Source organism: Aquila chrysaetos, chromosome 5 (assembly GCF_900496995.4).
Source record: "Aquila chrysaetos chrysaetos chromosome 5, bAquChr1.4, whole genome shotgun sequence".
Lineage (NCBI taxonomy): Eukaryota > Metazoa > Chordata > Aves > Accipitriformes > Accipitridae > Aquila > Aquila chrysaetos.
In genome coordinates, this window is record NC_044008.1 from 67529548 (window position 1) to 67554843 (window position 25296).

The 25296-nt window shown below is 54.1% G+C and overlaps 1 protein-coding gene across 9 annotated transcripts in view; it reads right to left on the reverse strand.

Annotated features, from left to right (window-relative positions):
- Nucleotides 1-18270: 18270 nt before the first annotated feature.
- Nucleotides 18271-25296, reverse strand: part of MGAT5B (alpha-1,6-mannosylglycoprotein 6-beta-N-acetylglucosaminyltransferase B) — a 71381-nt gene continuing 64355 nt past the window's right edge. For 8 of the 9 annotated variants that reach the window (XM_041123752.1, XM_041123751.1, XM_030014832.2 and 5 more), the window contains 3 exons: nucleotides 20967-21041; nucleotides 20078-20349; nucleotides 18271-18906 (listed from right to left, as the gene is read on the reverse strand). In XM_041123752.1, the coding sequence (XP_040979686.1) occupies nucleotides 18708-18906; nucleotides 20078-20349; nucleotides 20967-21041 (546 nt within the window). In that variant the 3' untranslated portion in view covers nucleotides 18271-18707. The remainder of the gene's footprint in view (nucleotides 18907-20077; nucleotides 20350-20966; nucleotides 21042-25296) is intronic. The other variant, XM_030014836.2, reaches the window with a different exon arrangement.

The window sequence follows — 25296 nt, forward strand, 5'->3', positions numbered from 1 at the left end:
TGGAGAACCGCCACCGACACGGAAAGGACAAACACCAAGTGCTTTTTGAGTGCGGCAGGCAATATTTCCATGTGTCCCTATTTCTGGCATGATAAACCCTGGCACGTTATAAGGCGGGAGCCCACTGCTGTCTGAAAGGCTTTTAAAAAGCTTTGTTCAATACACATGTGGTTGTTAAAAAGCCCAGCATTGATTCTCCCTGCGCATCCCCCCCAGCCCATCCCTCCCCGACTTCCCAAACCCTGCCGCTTCTTCAGCGCTAGGATCCCTTTGTATGGCAGCGTTTTATATAATGCACTCAATACGATGAAGCTATGCAGTAGGACTCACAGAAATGTCTTTTGAGCACACCTAAAGCTGCTTGTTAACCAGAAGGGAAATACAAAGAGCACAAACTACTTACTGGGATATTACAGCTTGCGTGTGCTGCTTGAGCACAAGCCCCATCGCTACCCGGCAAACTTCTCAGGAATTCAATAGCGCCGAGGATTTAATAGCTGCGGGGATGAAGCTGTGAAAAATAAATGGGCTTTGTTTGGTAGCTTCCTGCCACTTGTGGAAAACAAAGTGGTTTCAAATGCTGGGACTTTAAAGCTGAGTATTTTTTAAATAAATAAAAAAAAAAATTGAAGGAAATTTCCAGCCGACATCTGAGCAGCGAGACGAGCTTGTTTGGGAAGTGTTGGAGAAGCAGCTTGAGGCTTTAGAAATGTTCGTCCCTTCTTCCCTCCCGTGACAGTATTAGGACAAACCAAAAGAGCCTTCAGCCTCATGGGGTCTGCATCGCACCGCCTCGCTTCTCAGCGCTGTGCTGGGCTGGGGTGGGATATTACCGCCGGGGTGCCGGGAGGTGAGATTTCTTGCAGGAGCAGAGGTGTATGTGCTGCAGGGTGAGCATGAGCCCCGCTCGCCCCACACCAAGGGATGGGGCAGGACAAAGAGCCTCCGACCCAAGCAGGCAGACTGCAAAGCGAAAGCCGCTCACCTGTGGAAATACAGCCCAGCAGCTGGAGGAAGCATTCCCCTTATTTACAGCAACTTCCCAGGACCCCAGGTCTGAATTGAAAGCATTTGCTCGCTTTTCGAGAAGCTATTTAGTCCTCTACAGAGGAACGCACAGCATCTCCATAAATTTCAGCAATGTCCAGAGGGCAGCAGGATCAGAGAAAATGCCCTGACCACGAATCCATCAATCTCTTCAGGAAAGAATCAATTTTTATGTGCTTGTAGCTGTGGGGATTATTGTTGACCTTGTGAAATCATAAATAGAAGGCACTTTTGGCACAGTCCCTGCTTTCATCTGCCTTATTTTTCTCTTCCTCTCTCCCCCACCTCCCCATTTTTGGAAGGTAACTGCCTGCTTTCCAGGCAGCCTGCCTACAGCAACCTCCTTTGGAAATATCCATGCATCTTTTTTTGCTAAAGGCAGAACAGTGCCTTGATGCTCCTGGGCTCCATCTCCTGCTGAGGGAACGCACCCAGCCAGCGCTCGGGTTAGCATCAGCAGGGCACGGCCATGGTGGGCGAGCACGGTGCACGGAGCTGCTGCAGCCTGCGAGATGCACCCAAAGTCATTAATACACTCATTTAACAAATACTTACAGCTATGCTTTTTTCACCATGCACCTACAGGCTTCGTGCTTCCAGGCCAAGCTGGGCTGTTTAATTATAGAGGGTCAAATAAAGTGTATATTTCTGTAACAAGTGAGCTCATAGCTTAAGTCATTGCGCTCTTGAAGACAACTGCAACATCAAATTTTGCTCTGAATATGCCCTCAACCCCCTTTTATGGGCTCTCAGAACAACGGCATGCATGGGTGCACTTCTGCAGAAGCACAAACCCCTAAGAAACAATCTGGAAACAGGATCAGGAATCTAAAGGCTTTTGCAACAACCTTCCCCCTGCTCTTCCACCTCCCAAGCCTTCCCCTAGGGAGAGCTACAGGTTTCTTCCTACAGCAGTGCAGGTAAGTACTACAGCATCTTACACCAAAAGTGCCTGAGCAAAACTCCATGAAGAAAACCTCTCCCTGTTTTGGGTTTTAATGATGCCACCCTGAAGCAGCAGTGTGGGATGCTCTAAGAGCTGGTCTGGCCTTGGATGGGTGCCTGGTACCAACCCCCTTACCCGCCGAGCTATGTTAGACAGACAGACACCGAGACTACCCGCCTTGTTCCTCGGACCATTTTCTTTGCCTGGCCAGCTAAGGAAACTGTAGCACTGCTTTTATATTTGGTAGATTGCAAAGCTGTTAAGCTTTGAGAACATGAATGAAGAACTAATAGATACTGAAAACATTCTTTCCCCCCGCCCCAAGCCTTTGGATCAGCCCTACCAGCTCACTTCACACAGGCTCTCACTCAGACCAAAGCTCCGGTTGTCAGCACCATGATGCAAGGAGCAGCCGGGCAGTGCAGGGTCCTTCCCTCGGATGGACCCGTTTTGCCATGTCATTAATTACCCATCTAAGGAAGCAGCAAATATTTTTCCGCATTATGCTTCGGTGAGGAAAAGAAAAAAAAAAAAATTTTTGATAAAAGAAGCTCAAACACCCCCAAACAGCAGCTAAACCAGACCTCTTGCCTCTTCCCAGTTGCACAGGCTCTGGACAGGGCAGCTGTGGATTTGGGGAGACACAGCCCATGCCATGAGCATCGCCTGTCACCCCATTTCTCACTCCTGGGGCTTTTTGGTGGTCAGAAGGTGAGTGCTGCTCACTCTGCCCTTGAGCAAGCCCTGATGTGGCTGCACAGTTCAGGGGGGTCCTACCCCAAAAGCCATGGGGAAGGAGGGCCAGGAGAGTCCCAGAGAAAAGATTTCACAGTGCTTCCCCTTTGCTGTTACATCTCAGCAGGCAGAAGCAGGCAGCGCTGTGAGCATCTTCCTTCAGCTCCCTGCCACAGCTGCAAGCCAGTATCACCTGGGTCTGGCGCTTATCCTGCCTGAACCTGATCTTTCCTTCTCTTTTCTTTTCCTCCCCCATAATAAAATATCAAACCTACCATTCCTCCATGCGTCTTTTGGCCCCCAGCACCCCGAGCTTGGCACTTTCTGCAAGATGGTAACATGTTATTCCCTCACCCACACTAGTAATAAAAACAGGGCTCAGACCTTCATAGGTTTTAAAGAAAATGAGAGCAGGGTCTGACCCTCGCAAAGGACAGGACCAGTGCTGGGATGCTGCTCCCCTGCAGCCAGGCTGCCTGGCTTGCAGTCGTGGGCAAACGGCTCTGCTGCTAAATAAAGGCAATGCGGTGCCCCAGCAGAATATGATGAAATGAACAAACAAAATGCAAGGCAGCCAGCATGAGCAGTGCTTTAATCAGGTCAGATGAAAAATTAAGTTTAAAAAAAAAATATCCCAGATTCAAATCTAGTTTCTCCCATCAACAATTCATGGGTGGCTCAGCTCCGGAGAATGAGTAAGAAGAGAAGATGAGGGCTCTTCTTCATGAGAGCATGAAGACACCCATCTGGATCCTGCTCCCCTCTGCTCAGCACAGGACCAGCTCCTGGTGCACATCTTGGAGGATGTTCAGTGCTGGGCTTTGTCTGAGCAAGCCCACCTGCAACCAGCGCAGCTGGTCCTCTCGTGGGGACCATGAGCATCCCACAACCAGGATTTAAACCCAGAATTGCCTTTTGCCAGATGCAAACCCAGATCTGGCAGGAACGGCCCCGAGCAGCACCCCAGGCTCCCCACAGGCACTGGATTGTGCTGATCCAAGAGCTCTTCTCCCCACTCATCTACCCCTGGGCATCCAAGCATGGGAGCTATTGCAATTGCTCCCATAGCCATCCCCACCTCCGGCCCCCACAGCTGGTAAGGTCCCTGGACGATCAGCAAGATTCATTCACGATCATCATTAACTCATAGCTGCTATCAGAAAACGGGGACAACTGTGGCAAGCCAAGCTAGCGACCAGCACAGGTCCATCGGCAGACGGCCAGGAGCGCAGTGCCAGCCAGCCATGCTCGTTCTCTGGATACACAGCCCAGGGTTGCCTTTTCCTTCTTCTCCATCACCCAATCAATTAACTAAATAAACAAGGAAGCAGCAATTAACCTGGCGTTGGCCTCTCCAGCACCCTGCTAGCAATCCTCCCTCGAAGGAAAGCTAACAGATTTCCCTGCCACTCCAGACAGCTTGAGGGCACAAATTCAGCCATAATTTTTCATCCCCTGCCTCCCTCCAGCATCCCGTCTGTTCTGCAGTTCCCAGCCTCTCCAGCCTGCTGCCCTCGCTGAAACACGCCCGGCAAATGCCTTTTAAGTGAAATCAGGCCTGAAGAGCTTTGCTTGGCCCAGCACCTCTCAGCCCCTTGGCCTGGGAAGATTTGCGGATGCAAGTGCCTACGAGTGCGTCTCAAGAGCTGGCCGAGACCCCGCACGCGGTTGCCCACCGCGGCTCCCATGGCACGTGGCCCAGGAGGGGCTGCGCGGGCAGCACTCGGCACCCCCAAGGTCTGGGAGTCGGGGTTAGCTTGAGCGATGCTGGGCAGGGGAGTGCAGGGGCAAGGGGTTAGTGCATATCTGGAAGACCGGGAACACACGGACGCGTGGGAAACCCAGAGCCAGCAGAGCCGGGTGAGCTGGGCAGTGGGATCTGTTTTCCCATCCAGCCCTGGACAGGCTTTGGGGTTTGCTGGGGTCTGATGAGACCTTTTGGTCACCCTGGGCTTGAGTTTCAGAGCATTTAATCTCAGATCAAGAGACAGCTGCTGTTTCCTTTCTTCACTACAACCATTTGCTGAACTAGAGCCGAGTCCCCAGGCAGGCCAGGGCATCCCCAGACCGTCTTGATCAGTACCTCATCCAGGCGTCAAATATTTCACGGGTCTCAAGTCACCATGGGGCAGCCCAGCCCTACAGCACCCCAGCTCGGGGCAACCCTCCAGCTCTGCCCTATTTGCCAGCCCCCACCCTAAAAACACCCCCCACTTCTCCCCAGGCTGCGGGGGGCTGACAGCGTGTCTGAGCACCGCTGGGACAGAGCCAGGTCCCCCTTTCAGCCAAATCTGTCAGCATTTCAGCAGTCTCTGTCCCTGATTCTATTGCTCAAGTCCATTATCTGGATGTCCGCCCCATCCTTGTGTATCTCCACCTCGCCCATCACTCGTGGCATCAGGGCAGCCCTTCTTCGCTGGCACAGACACGTGCCTGGGGAGGCTGCTCCTTCCACCCACACCCCATGTCAGCCTGAGCTTCCCCAAAAACCAAGGACAGGCTGTTCTGCAAGGCGGCTGGGGCAGGGTGTTGCTGTCATACTTAGCTGTGACCTGGGGTTCTCCGTTCTTCCTGCACGTGGAGACATGCTGCAGCCTCTCACCAAAACGCCTTGCCTGCTTCTTGGGAGCATCGCAGCAGCTTTACAATCCAGCCTTGCAGCTCATCCCAGAGCAGTGTTTCCCACAAAGCATTGTGCCCTTACAGATCCCACAGGAATGAGGCAAGGCACAGGTTTTGTAAAACCACTAAGGGAAAAAAAAAAAAAAAAAAAATATATATATATATTTTACAGACCCATCTTCTGCACAGACAGGCAGCTCTTTGAAAGCCAAAGTGCCTTGTAAAATCTGGGTCAGTTTTGTGAGATTATTTTGAAGGAGTGGAAAATCATTTTGACAACTTCAAACTACCCCATTTTGGCTTTTTTTTCTGTTTTTCCCCTGAATAAAGTGCCTTGGAATGACTTTTTGTCTTTATAATCTACTGAAGTTAAATCAAAGTTAAGACCCAAATAAAACGCCCTGAATGATTGGCGACAGAGCTATGTAAACTCTCCCCGCGGAGCCGGCGGGGAGCAGCCGGGTCTCTCACCCGGACCAGCACTGCCACAACTGATTAACTGAGTCAGTTAAATCACTCCTGTCTCACCGATGCTCCTCATTTAAGTCCACTTCCCTCATATTTCCAGCCCAGCAGACATCACCCTGGGGGACAGAGACCAGAGAGTTGTGTTCCCATCCAGGAACCGCTGATGCCCTGTTTACAGGATGGGAATGAGCAAATATTCACATTACAGAAGAGGAGCATCCCCAGCGCGGGGCCGGAGCTGGTCATACCCCGTCCTTAATGCAGGCTGCAGGTACTGTCCCATGCCCCAGGGGACAGTCTCACTGCCCAACCACAGGCAGAAGCTGCCTGCAAAGCCCCCCCAGCCTCCCATCACACGTGGGAGGGCCAAAACTGCCGTCCCACATGTGATGAGACCCACTTGGGGACATGAATCTGGGTGACAGCAGCATCACAGCATGAGTGCCCTGCATGCCACCGCACCAGGATTCACCTGCTTCAGCGGAGACCTCATCCTGGTCAGCATCATCTTCTCTCCTTACCCCACCATTCCTATTTCAGGAGTGACCGACCAACATTCACCGCAGTGACCTTCCCTAAATACAGCCCAAACAGCGTAAAACGAGGCTTTGATGAGCAGAGAAGTGGCAAAGGAGGTAACGCGCCCACCCCACGGGCAGCAGATCACCCCCAGCCCCATCTGCACAAGGACCCTGCCCAAGCTCGAGTGGGCTGCGCTGCCACGCGGGTATGCTGGGTGCCCCCAGGACCACCCCCTCCAGCACCCTCCCCGCACAGCTCATCAGGCTCTGCGGTGCGAGGACTGCAGACAGAGCAGGCAATAATTTCATTTCCCTTGCAAATGAGGCCCTGTTCCTTCCCCGGCCCTGCACCTCATCAGCAGAGCCGTCAACTCCCCCCACTCCCCACCAGCCCTCGCCGCCTCCTCCACTCACTTCAATTTGTTCACCCAGCCCCGACAAACAGCCATTTCCACTTTGTGAGGAGCCCTGGCTGTCTCTGTCTTCTTACCGTCTTGTTGCAGACAGTTGATCAGGCGGGTTTGCTTATTAATGAAGTTATGACAGTTAAGTATTAATAACAGCAACTTGCTTTTCTAGCAAACACAGTTCCCCGAGACCTTCTCCGATGCCAATTGCTAAAGGCCATTGCCGTATGGATATGCTGCTTAGGATGGGAGGATGCAACAGGCTGGTGCCTACATGGGAAAGGAGCTTTGTGGATGTGGCAAAAGGGCTGAGGTCTGACATGTGGATACACTGAGCTGGAGAACCCCGACAGGCCCCGTCTCAGCACGATGCTCCGCCTGAGCCCCCACTCCTGCAGCCCCACCGCTCACTCCTGGCAGGGAATACTTTATCCCTCTGTTTCCCCATCCCTTTCCCTCCTCCACCAAGGCTTTCCCAACCCCACTGCTACCCTATGCAGGGTGGAGGTCCAGCATGAGCCAGCCCAAATCCACAAGCTTTGCCAAGACACCGATTATTTTGCTATATTTAAACAGCCCTGGGAGCACTCCCGGTCTCAATAGACCCATTCCCCAGCAAAGGTGCTTTGGAACTACACCGTGCCATAGCAGAGTAATTAAAAGCAAGCCTGAAATCTTTCCAGGGAACTCAGAGCACAATTAAAGCTGCAGAAAGCTCCAGAAAACAAAGACTCGGAGCTCTCGAGTCCCTTCCCAGGCAGGGGACGGGTGCAGCCGCAGGGTCACGCTACCTCCTGGGGTGGCACCTGCCTCAGTTTCCCCACCCTGGTTAATGCACCGTCTCCTGCGACATTGATTCAGATCACAGCAGTCACTGACCTCCCAGAGTGAGCTGTGCCCACAGCCAGGATCCTGCACTACCTTGGCTGGAAATCCTGCAGGGAGCAAAGAAGGAGCCATTTACTGGGGGTCCCGCTGGCCCCTCAGACCTCTCCTCACTCTGACCCAGCCCAGCACATTAGTGGTCCCCCAGCCAGGCTCCCCCACACCTCTGCCCTGGCTGCTAAGCACACCTGGGCGTTCCCAGACAGCCCCGAGGCACCGGGGATGGGCTTCATCCTCCCTGCAAAGCAGATCGATGCTGGCCCTGCTAGGAAAAGCCAAGACAGCCAGCAGGATCCAGCCCTGCTTTCATTAATTTCTCTTGAATAATTAAACCCTGGGAAGTTAATACTTTCTGCTTAAAAACTCAAATTGCAGTGTTTATAATTACTGTTTTATTGAAGCATTAAAAATTAAAGGGCATCCTGAGGTTGCAGTTAGTGTGAGAGCTGTGTTTGGCCCTGAGTAAGAGGAAGCCAAGCTCTCGGGCACCAGCCCAGCAGTGGGGGGGCATGGCCTCTCCATCCCTCCCCCTGGTGCAGAGAGCAGGTTTTGGGGATCAGCAGTTACATGAGGAGCAAACCTCCCAAACCTGGGGGTCCTGGCCAGAAACCCTGCCCAGCTCAGCCTGGCTCCTGAGACTCAGGCTGCCTATCTCCAGATGGGGGAGAATCCCTGACAACCCCCAAACCATCACCCACGTCACTGCCAACACCACCCCAACCCTCCCCGCAGGACACAGGGGTGGGGGCACCAACTCACCAAGCCAGCCTTGGGGCCCCCAACCGTCCTTCGTCCCACAGCCAGGCTCTGGGACCAACCGAGAGCCCCCCACCTGCAGCAGCACAACCTAAATCACCTCTAACAGCCCTTTATAGGCTCCAGCTGCTCCCACCCTCTCATACCCACCACGGGGTGGGCTCACTGGAGGTCAGGCTGGCTCCAGGCTGCTGCATCTGGACCCATGGGAATAGGGAACAAGGGCAGAAAGGTGCTTTTAAGACCACAACTGCAAGGAAACCTCATCCTCCCCCTGCTCCAGGTCTTGTGTGCTCCCATCCCTTCACCATCACTTCATCCCGTCACAAGTGGAGATATTCAGTCTTGGAATTTGCAGGCAGAGCACGTGCTGGCACTGCGGGGCTGGGACATGTCTGGGGTGGGAAGGTGTCCTGGCGTGGGCTGGCTTCTCCTGCCCCGGAGCAAGGGGGAACAGCCGGTGTGCCGTGTCCGACCGGGCAGCTTCACGGCAGACAAGAAATGGCTGGAAACGTCAGCGGGTGTTTTCGTGCATGCTAAAAGGTGAGGGGGCAGGTTGGAGAATTATCAGCTTGTGGCGAGGTGCTCATCACCCACGTGTGGAGAATGCCTCTGCCAGCTGCCAGCGGGAAGGTGCTGCTGGGTGCGGGGGAAAGGTGGGGAGAGGACACAGTGGGAGAAGGCAGAGCTGCTTCTCCTCTGCCACGGGTATCAGGGAGGTGACCCTCAGACCCCGCCAGCCCACGCGTGCCAGCCCAGTCTGTGCCAAGAGCAGGGCTGGAAGGGCACGGAGGCGTCCCGGGACGTTTAGAACACTGCTGCATGGCACAGTGAGCATAGCCTGTGGGAAGGGTGACAAAAGCCACCTCGGTGCCCACTGAGGACACCCCTCTCTTGCAAAGGAGAAGCTCAGCCCAGGGGTGACAAGGCCTCCCTTGTTTTCCCAAAGTCCTATTTTAGAAAGCAAAACAAACACAAACCCCAAACAGGAGATGCTTTATTGGTTCTGGGTGGGGAGGAAGAGCTATTCAGCGCTATTCACATCACCTCACTGCTGCCAAGCTGAGAGCGTCCCCCGTCCCTCCCGCTGCTCCCGCCGTCCCCTTGTCCTAGTCCTGCTTTTCCCTCCCAGCCGCCACGTAATTCTCTCGGGAGATGTGGCTCGTGCTGCATTTCCACCCTCAGCCGCTTTAATATTTGTATTTCTGTGCAATTCACAGTCCTGAGTGTTGGCAGGCTGTGTGGCCGAGAGCCCAGAAATATCTGTTAGCTCTTTCCCCACCAGCCTGCATTACTCCAGTTTGGGATGCTCAGTCCCCCAGTTTGGGGCTGTGTTACTCCAGTTTGGCCCCCTGGTAGCCCATTTGGGGAATTCAGTGGGGCTCAGCCCTGCTCTGGAGCATCCGACTGTCCCAGCCATCCCATGCCTCACGGACCAGCACTGTTGCCATGACCCAGGGACCAGCCCATTGGGATGGCCCCACAGACTCCCAAACTGGTTTCCATGGCAGCCAGTTTTCAACTGTCTCATTGGTCTCCATGGCAATAAGACTTCTGCCTCCCCATTCAGGGTGGTGGGGCATTGCTCAGGGGTTCCCACAGCAGCTCCCCCCTGATTGAGAGCATCCCCTGGGTCCCCAGCAGCTCCCCCAGTTCCCCCCAGCAGCTATGCCCTGCAAGCAAACCAGTACAACCAGTGCAGCTCGCTACACCTGCACAGGCAGCGTTTGCCCAGGTACCTGCGTAGCCGGATGGGGCACAAGCTTGCTGCCAACTCAATGAGAGACAACATCAATTTTTCTTCCTTGCGCCCCCCCCCTCATCACCATCCCTAAGGGTTTTCTCCTGCTGTCTGTTGTAGCTGGGGCTGCCTGGCAGGTACTTGGCGCTCTCTCAAACGGAGACAAGCAGGGTTGTAAACCATCCCTCTGGTAGAAGGAGACAAGCTTCTTTAAAATGATGCACAGCAGATCAGATTAATTTTATTTTACAGTCCTGTTGAGAATTTCGAGCTAGTCACCGATACGGGACTAAAAATACCACTGGGGTCCTTGAATTTTTATTTTTCCCATTCAACGACATTTATAACAAAAACACCGAACCAAAATAGCATCTACAAAACCGGACCGAGCCCCTTGCAGGCGATGGCAGGAGCTGGAGGTGGGGAGGTGTGAAGGCACCGGCTGTGCGCAGGCGGCCGGAGGAGGATGGAAACAGCATCGCCCTTCCTCTGCAGCAAAACACGCTTTCATTGAAGATAACCCCCGAGATCTGTGGTGCACAAGTTCTCTGCAGCTTTGAATAAAGCTGAGCCAAATGTAAGAAGGAGCATAATCCTGTATTTTCTGTGCTGCTAAATATTGGCAATAACAATTCTGTGGGCTGCTGCAGCGAGTTTGTCCTCTCTGGGGCATTTAATAGAGCTTTGCCCAACTGCTTTGATGTGTTCTGGACACCGGGCATCCAATGTCCCCTTTGGGGCCACGCTGGGAGCCAGCCCTTGGGGTGAAGCTTCTCCAAGAGTTCCCTTTTCAGCCCCCCAGCTGGTCTTCAGTAGGGCAGGAAAGGACCCGAAAACAAACTGGCACTGGCACCGGCACCACCTTCCCCAGTGCCCGGGCAGGAGGCAGGCAGGTGGGGGGGTTGTGGCCACTGAGCACGATTCTCACCCCGCGGCCCCGAAAGCAAATTCCCCAAGGTAATAGCAAAGCTGTGCTAGGATGCTCCCACAGAAGCTCCCACGAGCAGGAGAGGGGTGCAGGGAAGAGGCATTGGGGTTTTGCTGGGTGGGGCGTTAGGGAGCACTGGGGGGAAGCAGGGGGGGGTTGGAACCGGGGCTGGGCTCAGTCCTGAGCTGCCACTGGGACTCTGAGGGGTCCAGACCCCACCGGCACCTGTGGGACAATAAATGCGATCAAGAGCGATGCAGGAGGAAAGGACTGCTCCATGTTCCTGCTGACCAACCAGTCATGGGAGAACACCACTTAATTAATGTGCTCAGAAAAAGAAGAACAAGCAGATGTTTTCATTCAGGCTCTTTTTAGCATAAAAGAGCAGTGGAGAAGCACAAAAAGAGTCAATGAGATCTCCCCACAGTTTAGTTTTCTGGTAGGAAACTGTTCGAACAGCAGCATGAGCAGCCAAATTTGCAGTGTTCTTGGAAAAGTGGCGATGATGCAATCCAGCGCATCACACCCTGGCAGTTGTGGGGGGTCACTGGGTCACGCAGTGCTGTCCCCCCGCCTGTCCCCCATCCTGGGGAGCAGCATGTCAAGGGGAAGAGACCTGATCCGATCCCCCCGGGGTGTGCCCAGGTGGTGGCTGTGGCAGCTCTGGTGTCACGGACACGTAACTCCACGTCCTCTGCTTTTAGAATAAAGTTAAGGCAGATAGCGCGGTTGTTGCTTGGGGGGGGAAAGATGATTAACCACTATAATCCTAATTACAGCTTCTAATTGGGATTAATTTGTTGAGTTAATTAAGTGTGGAAATCCATTCCCTCCCAGACTTATTTTATGAACTCCTTGCTCCCAAGCCTAGTCCTTGCCTGGCCACATCTGGCCACAGCTGGAAGGGCAGAGAACTGGTCGCTATTGTGTGACGAAGTAGAGATTGCTGTGGCACTGCCACTGCTGGTGACAGCCAGCTGGGCTCCACTTGAGCACCCAGTCGCTTCATTTGACCTAGATGGAGAGATGGCAAGATTTGGGGACAGGAACCATGGTGGCTCAAACCTCAACGCCAAACCTGAACAAGCCTTTGCAGACAGACAGACATGTTGCAAGAGCCCAGGGACAGCGGTGGCTGAGGAACTTCTTTGTTGCAGCTGCATCAGAGCTGATGCACCGAGGGGCCGGTGATGGAGGATCCTTGCTGGTAAAACTGGTGCAACATCCTCCCTAGTTTCCAGGGCAAACCACGCAAGGAAATCCCAGCGTGCCAGACTTGGTGAAAGCAAAGGACGCGGGGTGAAGCACACACAGGGGGTTCAGTGGGCAGCAAAGGCGTAGGACTGGCAATGCAAGGGGAGAAGCAGTGATTCAAGTGCCCGGGCTCTGTGCAGTAGCCAGGGCAGCTGGGTGTACCTTTCCCTGAGGAAAGCATTTCTGGAAGGATGTGGACTGGGCTCTCCCTGGCTGCAACCGCTGTACAAGAAAGAGATGGACCTGTTGGAGCGGGTCCAGAGGAGGCCACGAAAATGATCAGAGGGCTGGAACACCTCTCCTATGAGGAAAGGCTGAGGGAGTTGGGGTTGTTCAGCCTGGAGAAGAGAAGGCTCTGGGGAGACCTTATAGCAGCCTTTCAGTACTTAAAGAGGGCTTATAAGAAAGATGGGGACAGACTTTTTAGTAGGGCCTGTTGCAATAGGATAAGGGGTAATGGTTTTAAACTAAAAGAGGGTAAATTCAGACTAGATACAAGGAAGAAATTTGTTACGCTGGGGGTGGTGAGACACTGGCACAGGTTACCCAGGGAGGTAGTAGATGCCCCATCCCTGGAAACATTCAGGGTCAGGTTGGACGGGGCTCTGAGCAACCTGATCTAGTTGAAGATATCCCTGCCCATGGCAGGGGGGTTGGACTAGATGATCTTGGTCCCTTCCAACCCAAACCATTGTACGATTCTATGATTCACATCTGCCCCAGCACTGCATAGCCATGCTCGCCTTCGCGCCCCTGAGCCACATGTACAGATCATGCCCCTGTTCCCACCGCTGCACACAGCGAGACAGCTGGCAGGGCTGCTGGTGCTTCCTATTATTTTTCTCAACACTCCCCTGAAAATTAATTAATTCAATTAATTGATTAAATAAACAATCCTCCACACTTGGCGGCACTGAGCCAGCTGTGCACCGTGTCAAGCTGCAAGAACATCACCCACTCCCGGGCTGATTTGCCGGGTCCTGGTCTCAGTGGCATGAAATTGGGGTAATATGGGAAGGAATTGAGGCTGGCGAGTGAGGGGTTGCAATGCAACGTTCAGCAAAAAGTTGCACGCACACCTCTGAAACAGCTGCATTTCCATGCAGGTTGCAAAGCCTTTCCTTATTTCTTAGAGATGCTGTCAGATGCTTTGAATCCTTAGATGAAAAGAACTAAATTAGGGCAGATCGTTATTTCCTGTTTTCTGTTTTATATTTATAGAAAAGCTGATACGTCTGGTAGCTCACACTAAAACTAAAAGCAATCCTCTGTCCTGTTTCCAACTGGTCTCTACTGGGAGCTGAGTTCCAGAAGGTGAGAGGCAGTGGGAGCCCTCCGAGAGATGGCAAGAAGGGGGGCTGCACAGCCCACCAGCCCCTTTCCTCCTGGCTTTCCAAAGCCAACAGCCAGATGTTGGGAATGGCCACATCAGTCCTATATTTTTGCCCTCCTGAGGCCCTTTGCAGGCAGTGGTGGCACCTGCACCCCAGACCCCTAGCTGGAGGTCAAGCCCCGGAGAGGCACCTAACCCCTCCCAAACAACCCCCCCACCCATCCTTTAATTTTTCCTCCTTTCCAGAAGACCTGGATGCCGAGGGCCGGATCCTGGCTCGGCTCCCACGCTGCCTGGGCTGGGGGACGTCCCGTCCCTGCCATGGGTGCTGGCAGGAGAAGCTGCATCCTCAGCAGTTTTGCTCTGCTTTATGGATGGCTTGTTGGTATTTCTCTGCCTGCCTGTGGAATAATATTGAATGGGCCCTATCTCTCCTGAGAAAATATCGATCCAGAGTTTTAATGGCTTTCTGCTAACGAGCCACAATGAGTGTCATTGGGCATCACTGCTTGAGCTGATAAGAAAGGGAACACTCAGCCCCGCAGCTTTGAAAGAGGGTTTCACCCCCTCCCGCCAAGTCCTTTCTAACAGAAGAAAAGAAAAAGAAAGAAGAAAAAAGAAAAAGAAAGAAAAAACAGGCAAAAGATTTCACTGCTCTCTTCACTTAATAAGTCTGAGGACAGATTTTCAGTTTGTTAACTTTCTTTATGGCTCTGGCTTTTCCAAAGGGAGGGAGGGATGAGGGAAGGGGACAGGAGATTAAATGCATTAGTTTATTTTGGGAAGACTTTCTAAAGCGGCAAAGAAAAAAAAAAAAAAAGCGTGACACCAGGGAGACAGGACTCAATTAAAGCAAGACCTTGAAATACATGAGCCAGTAGACCCGACCAGGGGTCCATTAGACATCCCTGTCAGGCGGCGTGCTTTGGTTACCCGAGGCTGTGTGGCAGCTAGATCCATCACCTGGGGAAATAACCACCGGTGCTTACATCTTCAGCAGCTCCTTGATCTAGCGATAAACCCGTTAGGGGAAATAAATGGGTTTCTCTTGCCTGGACTGTCCACATCATGGATGCAATTTGCCATTTTACCCGGCTGCTGATAAGCAGGGGATCAGGAGGGAAAAGCCGCTTAACGATTTCCTAATAAAGCCCCAGATAAGAGTGGAGCAGCACTATTACCTCCCTCCGGCTGTGATTTACAGCCCAGATTGCTGCTCTGTGGGAGCTAACGGTGGCTGAGCCTCTGCAGGGGAGGATGCTGGTGCGGGGAGAGGTGCCCAGCCGGCAGCGGGATGCTGCGAGGGGATGCCGGGGCAGGGACCACCCGCCCTCTTGCCAGACCCCCCCACTGCCCCGGCTGCACTGGCAAGGGAAGGTTTTGATGCCATCAACATTAAAACCAGAGGAAAAAAAAAAAAAAACCTCCAGAAAAGAAGTTCTGAGTGGAATTACTAAGAAGAGTGAGGCTCAGGAACAAAAATCGCCCCTGGCTCCATTTCTAGGTACGGAAAATGGATTTCCAGAACAGTATCATTCTTTCGACATGCCCGTCCTGGTTTCACGGCTGCCAGAAGATGAAAACAGGTTAAAAAAAAAACCTTCTAGGAGGCTCTGCCCACTGCCATGCCACCAGCAATGCCATCAAAAGGTCCACCCCCACCCCCCACCCCAGGGGCTCCCCACGCACATGCTCTGGTTGTCAAATAAACTGTCCCATCCACCAGCAATGGAAGGTGTACCTGACAGGTCATTTGATTTTTAATTGTTTTATTTTATTTGTAGTTTTGACACTGTTTCCCCCTCTTTTCCCCCTCCCAACTGGGGATTTATTCTTTGTAATTAGCTGTGGTAATTAGAATCTCTTTCATACAGCAGTGCCTCGGCTTCCCTTTAAATCTCTTCCATGCTCCTACTTAATAAAAAGTGAATTTAATGTCTGTATCATCCTCAGATCTCCTTTCCGGATGGAAACGTGTCCTGGCCAGGGAGACCGGGACAAGTGCTGGAGACCTGCTCGGGCAAGAGCTCAGGCAGGCAGCGGGATGTTCCAGCGATTGCTGGGGCACAGCCGGGACCAGAAACAGGCAGAGAAAAAGCATTTCCCGGTAACAAAGTCCCTTCTCTTTTACACCAACTCGTACGGGAGCTGCTGCTGACCCAGCAGCTCCGTCCCTTGCTACCACCTCCATGTCGGGGTGCCTGGGAGCAGGAGCACCGCAGGAGCCCTGGCACACACACCCCCCCATAACAAACAATTCGGTGCCAATTCTGCACCCAAAGCTGCCATTAATACCCAACATTGGTGTTACTGAACCAGCCGAGACCCCACCTTGCTCCTACGTGGGATTTTACAGACCAAGGCATCTCCCTGCTCCCAGCAGCTGGGGCTCCCCACATGGGACGGGGCAGGACGGGCTGCCCCGAGCACCCACACTCTGGTCCCCGTTACATCCAGCATCCGCGAGCGATGTGCCATCACTGATGGGCCAACAAGAGAGGCTTTTCCCCAGGCAGCATCCATCCTCCAGGCAGCACTGAGAGCAGGACTCGGTGCCAGCTGATGGGGCAGAGACATGACAGGTAATACCAGAGCATTACTCAGCCCCATCACCCAAATTTACAGGCTGGCTTGAGATCCAACAAGGTTCCAGACAGATCATTATTTCCCATGACAGCAGCGAAGGTGAGCCAGCCGCTTTTTATTTCAGCTTGGAGAAAAATGCTCCTGCCAGGGGATAATTGGGACTCTCTGTGGTGGGAGGCAGGTGCTGGGCTGCTGGAAGGTGAAGGCTATTTTAAAAGCAGCTGAGCAGAACTGGTGGAGAAAGCTGCCCGGAGAGCTGATGTGCAACGAGCGCTGCCTTGAGAGGCATCCCGAGCCTCTTGGTCTTTAAAGTTCGCTTAGATCCCCTATAAAGCCAGGTTTTATTTGGTCCTTACAACCCTGGGAAGTGAATCGCTGGTGGTTCCTGCTTGCAAATGCCCTGTGCCTCTCCCGGGCCGGCTCCTGCCCACCCAGCGCTCACAGCAGCTGGAGCAAGCGGCACGGGAGCCTTTGCCAGGCGATGCTTTGAGACTGAGATGAAAGGTGCCGTAGAAAGGCACAAGGTAGTGTTGTTCAGCTCTGCAAAGAGAGGTTTGCGCTGCTTTTATTTATACACATGCTGGCTGCAAGACACAAAAATTACTTAATCAATCCTTCCCCTTGTCTGGTGTCGCAGGCAGGATGGAGACTGCCTACGCAATTCTGTGCTGAAGATGACAAATTGCTCCAGGTTAACAGCGGTGTCTCCAGCTCCTGCCTCATCCCGCACAGGATGCGGCCGGTGTCGCCACGGTGGGCTCGCGGGCTCAGCCGAAGGGATGCCTGGAGCACGTGAGCACCGTACGGTGTTCCCCTTCCCTGGGCCAAAGCAGGGAGATGGCGAGGGGAGCTGGGGTCTGCCCGATGCTGTTGCACAGCTGAAGGAATGGGATTTTTCTCCCAAAACCTGGCTGCAAGCCACCGAGCCGCGGGGAGGATGGGCTGGAGGTGCCGGGGCCACATGGCACAGCTCCAGCGAGCAGCTGGGTCGCAGGGGAGACCTCATGCATTCATCCTGCCATGCCACTGCTCTCCATCAGCCACCTCGAGTTGGGGGGGACAAGTCTGCCAGTGCCTGGGACCCTGCAGTGACACTGCCAGGACAGGCTGCCACCCCACCAGTCTCCCTCGCCGGCCGGGCCAGGAGCTCTTCCGTGCAGGGAAGGGCTGGGAGGGATTTTCCAGTCCATAGCTTTCCAGCCACGTGTTTTATGAGATGCAGGAGTCTTGCCATCAAATGCTTCCAAGCAACAGGAGGGCTGAGCACCAACCTTACAGCAACACACTCACAGCCTTGCGCCAGTGAGCAACCCTACAAAAACAAACCAGGTCACCCCAGCCAGCGCTAACCCAGCAAGGGGACATGCCAGGAGGGGAAATAGCAGCAGCGGTGAAAACTCCCCTAAAGTGAGACGAATGCATGAAGAAAAGCTAAAGAAGTGAAGACCATGCATGGAAGATGGTTGCTTGGAGCTCACCTCTTCCCGTGGCTGCAACATCTGGGGCACAAGGAGACATGATGTTGCTTTTGCAGCTGCTGAGCGGCCCCCTCTCCCCTGGCCTCGGTCTGTGCCCGCCGGCAAATCCTTTTGGCCGCTGCAGCACATCCTCCTTTCTGCCTGCTCATTCCAACCCCGAGCAGCCCCCGCGCTCCCGCCGCCGCTCCCGATGCCTCAGTCCCTGGAGGGATGTGCAGCTCCGTGCGTGGCCCAGCGGGGCAGAGAGCAGCCCAGGGGCTGGGGGGGGGGACTCGCTTCAGGCACCTCCGCCCTGCCAGCAGCATTGCCCCGGGGACCAGCCTCCTTCCCGGGAGCCCTCCCGGGGCCCCATCCTGCCCCTCGCTTCCCAAGGACAGCCTGGGGACCGTTCAGCCCCCGCTGGCTCTTCCTGGGGGCACCGTGGGTGCAGACCCCGCCGTGTCCATCCAACCCAGCTGCTCTCCTTGGGCTTTGTCCTCCCCCAGCTCCGCAGCCAAGGCAGGCACCGGCAGCCCCCCTGTGCCCCCCAACACAGCTCTGCCCAATAACTCCCACAGAAGGGCTGGGTGTCGCTTCCCTTTAATTTATCACTTGTCAGGGGGGAGGGTTAAAAAAAAAAAATCAATAAATAAAACAACCTAGGATGCTTGAAGAGGATGAAAACCCTGAAACTGCAGTCTGCTGGTGGCTTGTCCCATTGCCAGAGGAGGGGAAGGGTGTCCCTGGTCCCCCTCACCCCACCACCCTGTCCCAGCGCCACCAGGTCCAGGTGGGTTCGGATGCAGTCGGACGATGCTCCTCAAGAAGAAAATGAAACCAAAGGTCAGGACGTGGTCATTCAGTTGACTGGTGGACGAAACAACCCCCAGAGTCTGACACCCCCGGCTCACCCGCCAGGAGGGACCTGTCCCACCTCCCTCGGCTATTGCAGAAGCTTTGAGAAAAAGCCACTCGTTGCACGTTGCATGTCGCAAACACGGGGGGGGGGACACACACCAAGTCACAAGCAGTCCCTGCACAGAGCCACTTGTCCTTTGCGGTAGTCACGGCAGGGGCAGAGCCGCCGGTACTTGGTGTTGTAGCCCGCGCAGCTGAAGAGCAGCGGCTCCTTCTGGAGGTAGCACTCGTGGACGTTCTCGGCCACCGCTGGGTAAAGATGGTTCATCTCGTACTCGGTGCTGTCGCAGGTGATGCTGAGCCTGGGAACAAAGACAAAGGTGGGTCAGTTCAGGTGAGGAGGCTGCCTGGGGTTTCGCTGAAGAGTTTTTAGTGCTGTTCTGTCCTTCCCAGGGAGGTTCCTTCGCTAAGTATTGGGCCAAATCTTCGCTGGTTGCACCAGGAACCATAAGCGCTATGTTTGGCACCCCTTGGCTAGAGGTGAATGCTTGTCACCAGCCCAACACACCACGCAGGAAGGGGTGACCCTTGCAACTCAACCCTGCAGCCCAGAGACCACCCCAGCTCTTGTGCGGGCCATGGATGACTCAGGAAATTAGGCACAAAAATCCACCCAAATCTTCTATATCCCCCCGCTGACCAACAGGTCTGTCCACTCTCCGTGGTGTCCACACCATGTTCCCACAGCAGCTCATGTCCCCTGGAAGGGCACACGAGTTCAACAGATGCCCACGTGTCCCCTGCTAGCTGGAATTAGCCAGCAAAACCAGGCTGGGCATCAGCAAACACCCTGAGGGGCAGCAGAAGTGCCCAGTGCAGATCTCGGCATCCTTCTCCTCCCACCCGTGCCCGCATCTGCAGATGGAGCAGCAGCACTGGCACTGCCCTCTCACCAACCCCTTTCAACTGGTGAGTCCCTGAGCCAGCTCGTTTTAAGGTCTGGAGCGGGGCATGGAGGGGAGAGAGTGAAATCCAAGCCCCAGCTCTAATTTATCATGTAAAAATGTCACCGGGACTCACAGCGCCTGCCTGACCAGCATGACAGCAATGGTAATGCTCGCATTTTAATTGCCCACAGAGCAGCACGGAGCCCAGTGGCAGATTTATACTCTATTAAAACTTCACTGCTGTGTGTTCAAAATGCAGTTTTATAGAGAAAGACATAAAAAAAGAGAGGGAGAGAGAGAGCATGGAGGAGGTGGAGAGGAATGGGGTGGGAGAGAGGCAGAAACGTGCCTGGAAAGGCTATCATTGCCTTCTGAAGTGTGAAGCTGATCAACGCCAACACGTGCTAGCAACGGGCTGCTCTGCAAGCAGCACCCTGCCTACATCGCCTTGAGCACAAAGGCACCTCAATGGGATTTCAGCAGGGAGGACACGAGGAAAATGGGTGCTGGGGATGGGGGGAGCAAAGGGAACATCATCTGGCTGATGGCCCCCCCCCACCACCTTGCTGAGAAGGTCACAACTCACTGGAGAAACACCTCCTTCTTGTTGAGGAACCTGAAGAAGGTGGGCTCACAGACCAGCCCGCGCCGCCGGCACGTCTCGGTGCAGGCGTGCCGGGTCTCCGACACCCACACCTGCAGCGAGTCCACCGGGGGCCAGGCGTGGGGGTCCCGACTGGCGCTGGGGGACCACACCAGGTGAGTGGCATTGGGGGACAGGGCCAGCGGGCTCGGAGGGCTTTGCATAGCAGGACTCTTGGCCTTGGGAGGCAGAGGAGACGACGTGGTGCAGAAATCCTAGTGGGAGAGAAGACAGTGGGTCAGAGGCCGGAGGGACAGGGTGAGATGTTGGGGATGGGGAAGGGAGGCTGCTGGTGGGACAGGAGGATACTTGGGCTGCTGAGTTTGCTCCTCAGGTTGAGGTCACCTGCATGCATAGATGGCATCTCCTGCTGTGGGAGATGAAGGCGTCGGCCACCTCTTTCTCCGAATGCTGCCTTATTCTCTGCAGCAGAAAGGCCTTGACCCAGCCCCAGCATCCCCCACCACCTACCACAAACCCGCCAGCATCTTTGGTTCATGACAACTCTCCCCCAGCCCCCATCTCCTGGTGCCCTCTGCAATTAGGCCACTGGCTGCACAGGGCTGGGACCCGGGGTCCCTCGCTGGGGACCTGCATTGGGTCAGCAGTTGCTTGCCCGGAGGAAGATGGGAGAGCAGGGATGGTTCCCCAGGGAGAACAGAGATGGGTGGCCAGGAGAACAGGGATACTCCCCCAGGGAGAACAGGGATGGGTGGCCGGGAGAACAGGGATGGGTGGCCAGGAGAACAGGGATACTCCCCCAGGGAGAACAGGGATGGGTGGCCAGGAGAACAGGGATACTCCCCCAGGGAGAACAGGGATGCTCCCCAACCTGGTGCTGAATGTAGGCGTGAATCCGCTCCAGCATCCCCTCGCAGGTGTACTCGTAAGGCAGGTAAGGGTCCACCTGTGAAGGGGGAAGAGCAGAGCGCAGGCAGCAAGCGGGGACAGCCTTGCCCTCCCCCTGGGCCCGGTGACCAGGGACAGCAGTGCCCTGGGCAATGGCTTTCCCCACCCGCTGAAGCCCATGGCTCGTGTCTGTCCACCAAAGCAAGCAGGGCAGAAAACTAGGACTGAAAAAACTTCACAAGCTGTAAAGCGCTAGAGAAAGAGGGTGAAGGACTAATTTGGGTTCAAGCCATGTATTGGTGAAAATAAAGTCACCCTGTTCTATACTTTTCTTCATTTTTGATAAGTTATAAAATAAAAACAGTTTTCATACAATAGGTCACTTCTAATTAAACTATGAACTGTTTCAGCCCAAGAAACACTCTGCAGCTGTAGGCAGAGGCAGGAGTAATTTTAAAATACAGGGAAGGAATCAGGACTGGTAAAGATGCCAAGCTAATCCAGAGCAAGAGCATCCCGGGTGGTGCCCTGGGTCTGATCTAGCATCCTCTGTTCCTCTGCTCTTGTGTGCTCCAGCCTCAGCACAGCTCTGCCTGCTCAGAGAGGAAGGTCCAGGCTTCGCTGCCCCGGCACTATGACCCACCAAACCAGTCCGTGAAAAGCCCGGGGCTGGGACTCGCTGTACACAATACAGGAAAAAAACCCAAACCTCTCTTTTCCCACTGCCACTTCACTGAGGGTTTGCTGCCCAGCGCAGATGGCTGCGATGGGGTGGAAGCTGGCATCTCTCCCAGCCCCAGAGGCTCGGTGCTCCCTGCTGCCACCAGCATGGGCTGGGACGGGGCAGGGAGGCAGCAGCCGGCTGCACGCTGGGACGGAGCAAACGTTGATGCCCATGTTGATGCCGATGCTGTCTCTGCACCCCCATGTTGATAACTGCTATTTATACAGAGCCAGCAGCGCTTAAACCGCAGTGTATTTTTAGCGTGGGTTACGAAACGCTGCCAGTCTTCGGGAGACTTCTGCCTGCACTCGCTTCCCAACATCACATCTCTCTGTCCCAAGAGTCACCCTCGGGTCCTGGCACAGGAAACCCCCTCCTCTCCACAGCAACTCAAACATCACATAGCATCCCCCAAACGAGGATGTCCCTGGCACAGCGGTGGCACAGGTTCCAGGAAAAGCAGGCAGAAGCAGGCAGAAGCAGGCAGTTGGGGCTCGCTGCCCTCCAGCGTGGCCATTGCCACAGGATCAGCGGTGATTTTCCCTGTGGGAAAAGCATTGCCACGAGGGCTGTGTCACTGATGCACCCCTTTCCTCTGGAACAAATTATTTTTTAAGGAACTTTCTGTCCTGGGAAAACAGATTTTTCCACGCTCCCTTATTTTTCCAGAGAGATGTTACATGAGCTGCAGGACGTTGGTGTGTAGAAGGGGCTGGTGCTGGGACCCCCCTTTCCCCTGTGTATCTCTGCAGAGCTTCATGCAAAAGAAGGATTATAAGCAAAACCACCCCAAAGATAATTCATCTGGAAAACACTGTTTTGTCTATTTTCTGAGCTCCACACCTCCAAAATAGCTATCTCCTTTTGAAGTACCCGTCAAACCCAAGCTCAAAGGTTCAGTCTGCTGAGAAGATCCCTCTAAGCATCTCCCTGCCATAAATATCCCACCTGAGTTCTCAGCCAGGCTAGAAATCACAGCTGCTCCATCTAATTACAGATGTGCACGCTAATCAGGGCTGACACAATGACAGGCACCGATCTTGCCTCTGAATTGCTGATGGGCGCTCGGTTAACTGGGGCAGAGTCCTCCACAAAGCAAAACTGCCCATCTCAGTCACACAAAGCCTGAGCGGGGCTGGGTGCTGGGCGCTGCCTGGCACCGATTCGGGGGAGACAAAGCACCCCTTGCTCAGCATCACCAATGGTCAGTCTTACCTTACCACTGCTTTCATGGCTGCAATGCTGGGGAGCTTTTCCCAGGACCCTGTTAGGGCAGGCACGGTGTAGATATAATTCTGTAATACAGCCTCTTTCCCCCAAAACACCGCCGTGGTACCCGGTGGGCTGCAGCACATCCACAGTGGGATGGAAGCAGAAAACCTCCTTGTGCCTGCACATGTACTCAGTGGTGATGCTCCAGGTGCAATCCCACCTGCCCGCAGGCTCCCGGGAGCCCTATCATGTCCAAGGGCACCGGGATGCTGTGGCTGGAGCCCGCTGCAGCCCCCGCTCCTCCAGCCCCAACACCCCCATGTGCCCCTCTCCCCCCCAGGGGCTCCCCCAAGGGCTCTCGCTCCCCCCTCCCGGTCTCATTAGGATTCAGCTCATGCGCCCAGGACTGATAGAAAATGCCAATTTTGAGAAGATAATTGTTTAATTAAAATCTGACAGGCTTGGCCTCCTCTTGACAGCCACATCATTAATACCACTCCCTGTGCCGGGAGCTCAGGGTCTCCCCAGAGCCCTGGGAGGGAGGAGGAGGGGGGCTCCGAGCTGGGGACCACTGCATCCCGCTGCCCGGCAGAGCGATGCACGGGATACCACGGGAGGGAGCAGAGGGGTCAGTGAAGATGGACTCTGCCATCCTTTCCCCCAGGTACCAGTGGGGAACATAGGGCCAGAACTCTCCAGTCCCAGTGCTCTCCACCAGCCAAATGGGGAGTTACCGGTGCCCCATGGGGATACCACCGTGAGAGCCCTGCTTTTATAGTCTCCAGCAGGAATCCTAGAGCTGAAGAGAGCAGCAAGTCTCCCTCGCTTAAAAGGAAGAGAAAAAAAAATAAATCCAAACGTCATGAGACAAATAAGTAGAAAAATAATGCAATTCTCTGCCGGCACGTAACAGCAGGCTGGGAACACTTTAACCAGCTATTTTGACTGTGATGTTTAATACGCCACTCTTTCAAGCATAGTCTGAAATGTATAATTTTCCATTATATTCCTGTATGTTTGACTTTAATATAATGAAGCCTTCTCCCTTCGCTACACCAGAATATTGGGTCTATTAAATTGCTTGTGCGAGGACTATTTTTGACAATGGAAAAAGCTGAAGGCCAAGAAAATGGTGGTGCCTGCAAACCTCTCTCCTTCTTCTGCCTCTAACCTCTGGCTAACGGCTGTAATCCATCACCAGGACAAGCCTCCCAGCATCGCCTCTCCCAGGGGGACACGATTTGTTTCTTGGCCCCGTGTGACTGTGCTAGGATTTGTTCTCTGGGGTAGAGGAGTTTCGTGCTTCCATGACTTCAGTTTTCCTTATAAATAGGTCAGGGATGCGAGCCATCAGGAAAACCCAACGCTGCTCCAAGAGGGGAGGAACGGCAGAGGCACGGCTTGCTGAAAACCTTCCCCAGCAGTTGCAGGGTGACCTGGAGCGGGTGCCACCTCCGAAGGGACGAGGGAGGGGAGCACAAGGGCTTTTCTTGGGGGAAAAAAAACCCATATTGCAAACCCAAGCCACGTCCAAGCCACGATTCAGATCTCTCTGCAGAAGGAAGAAGTTTCTTTCAAGCAAATCTAGGTTGGCGAAGGATGCCCGCTGCATCTCAACCGCTTTATTTGCACAAATACAGCAGCCAGCCCTGCCAGCAGACCCAGCCGGCTCCAAACACACCAAAGGAAGCTCTGCCAGCCCGGCTGGAGCCGGGGCAGGGCTGTAGCTGCAAGGACAGCACATCCCACCCCGAGCTGCAGCTCCAGGTGTCTGCAATAGAAATCGGGACGGCTGTACAGCCATGCCGGCAGTGACCTGGCCAGAGAGCCATGGGCAGGCTGGGGAAGCCGCGAAGTAATGCTAAAATATTGCTGAAGAATCAGCAAATCCCCCAGAGCCACGATGCTCTAAACCAGGGCAAGCTTGTTTGTCAGCTTGACCGTATCGGAATTACTACCAGGTTCATAAAAATAGCTCCCAAAGCCCTTGAGGGGTTCCCAGCACCCTGGTTCCCAGTTCCCGGCACACTGGTTCCCAGCACCCAGAATGGCACAGCACGGCTGCCGCTGGGAAAAGCTGATGGCAGAGGCAGAGCAGAGGAGACATCTCACAGCTTCCCACAACAGCCCATATCCCCAAAAATGTTTTATTAAGTTTTGCCTGGAAGATGCAACACTAAAGCTGTGGGATAAGTGATTTTTCCATCATACAACAAAAAAAAAGAAAAATAAAATCTGTTTCATGTCAGTTTTCAATTTCCAATGTTTCCACCCATCAAGGAGGGGAAAAATGCTGTGTTTCAGGTTCAGCAATCTGTTTGGGTTGGTGAAGCAAAGGGAAATGCTTCATTTCAGATACAAGCCTTCCTTTCAATAA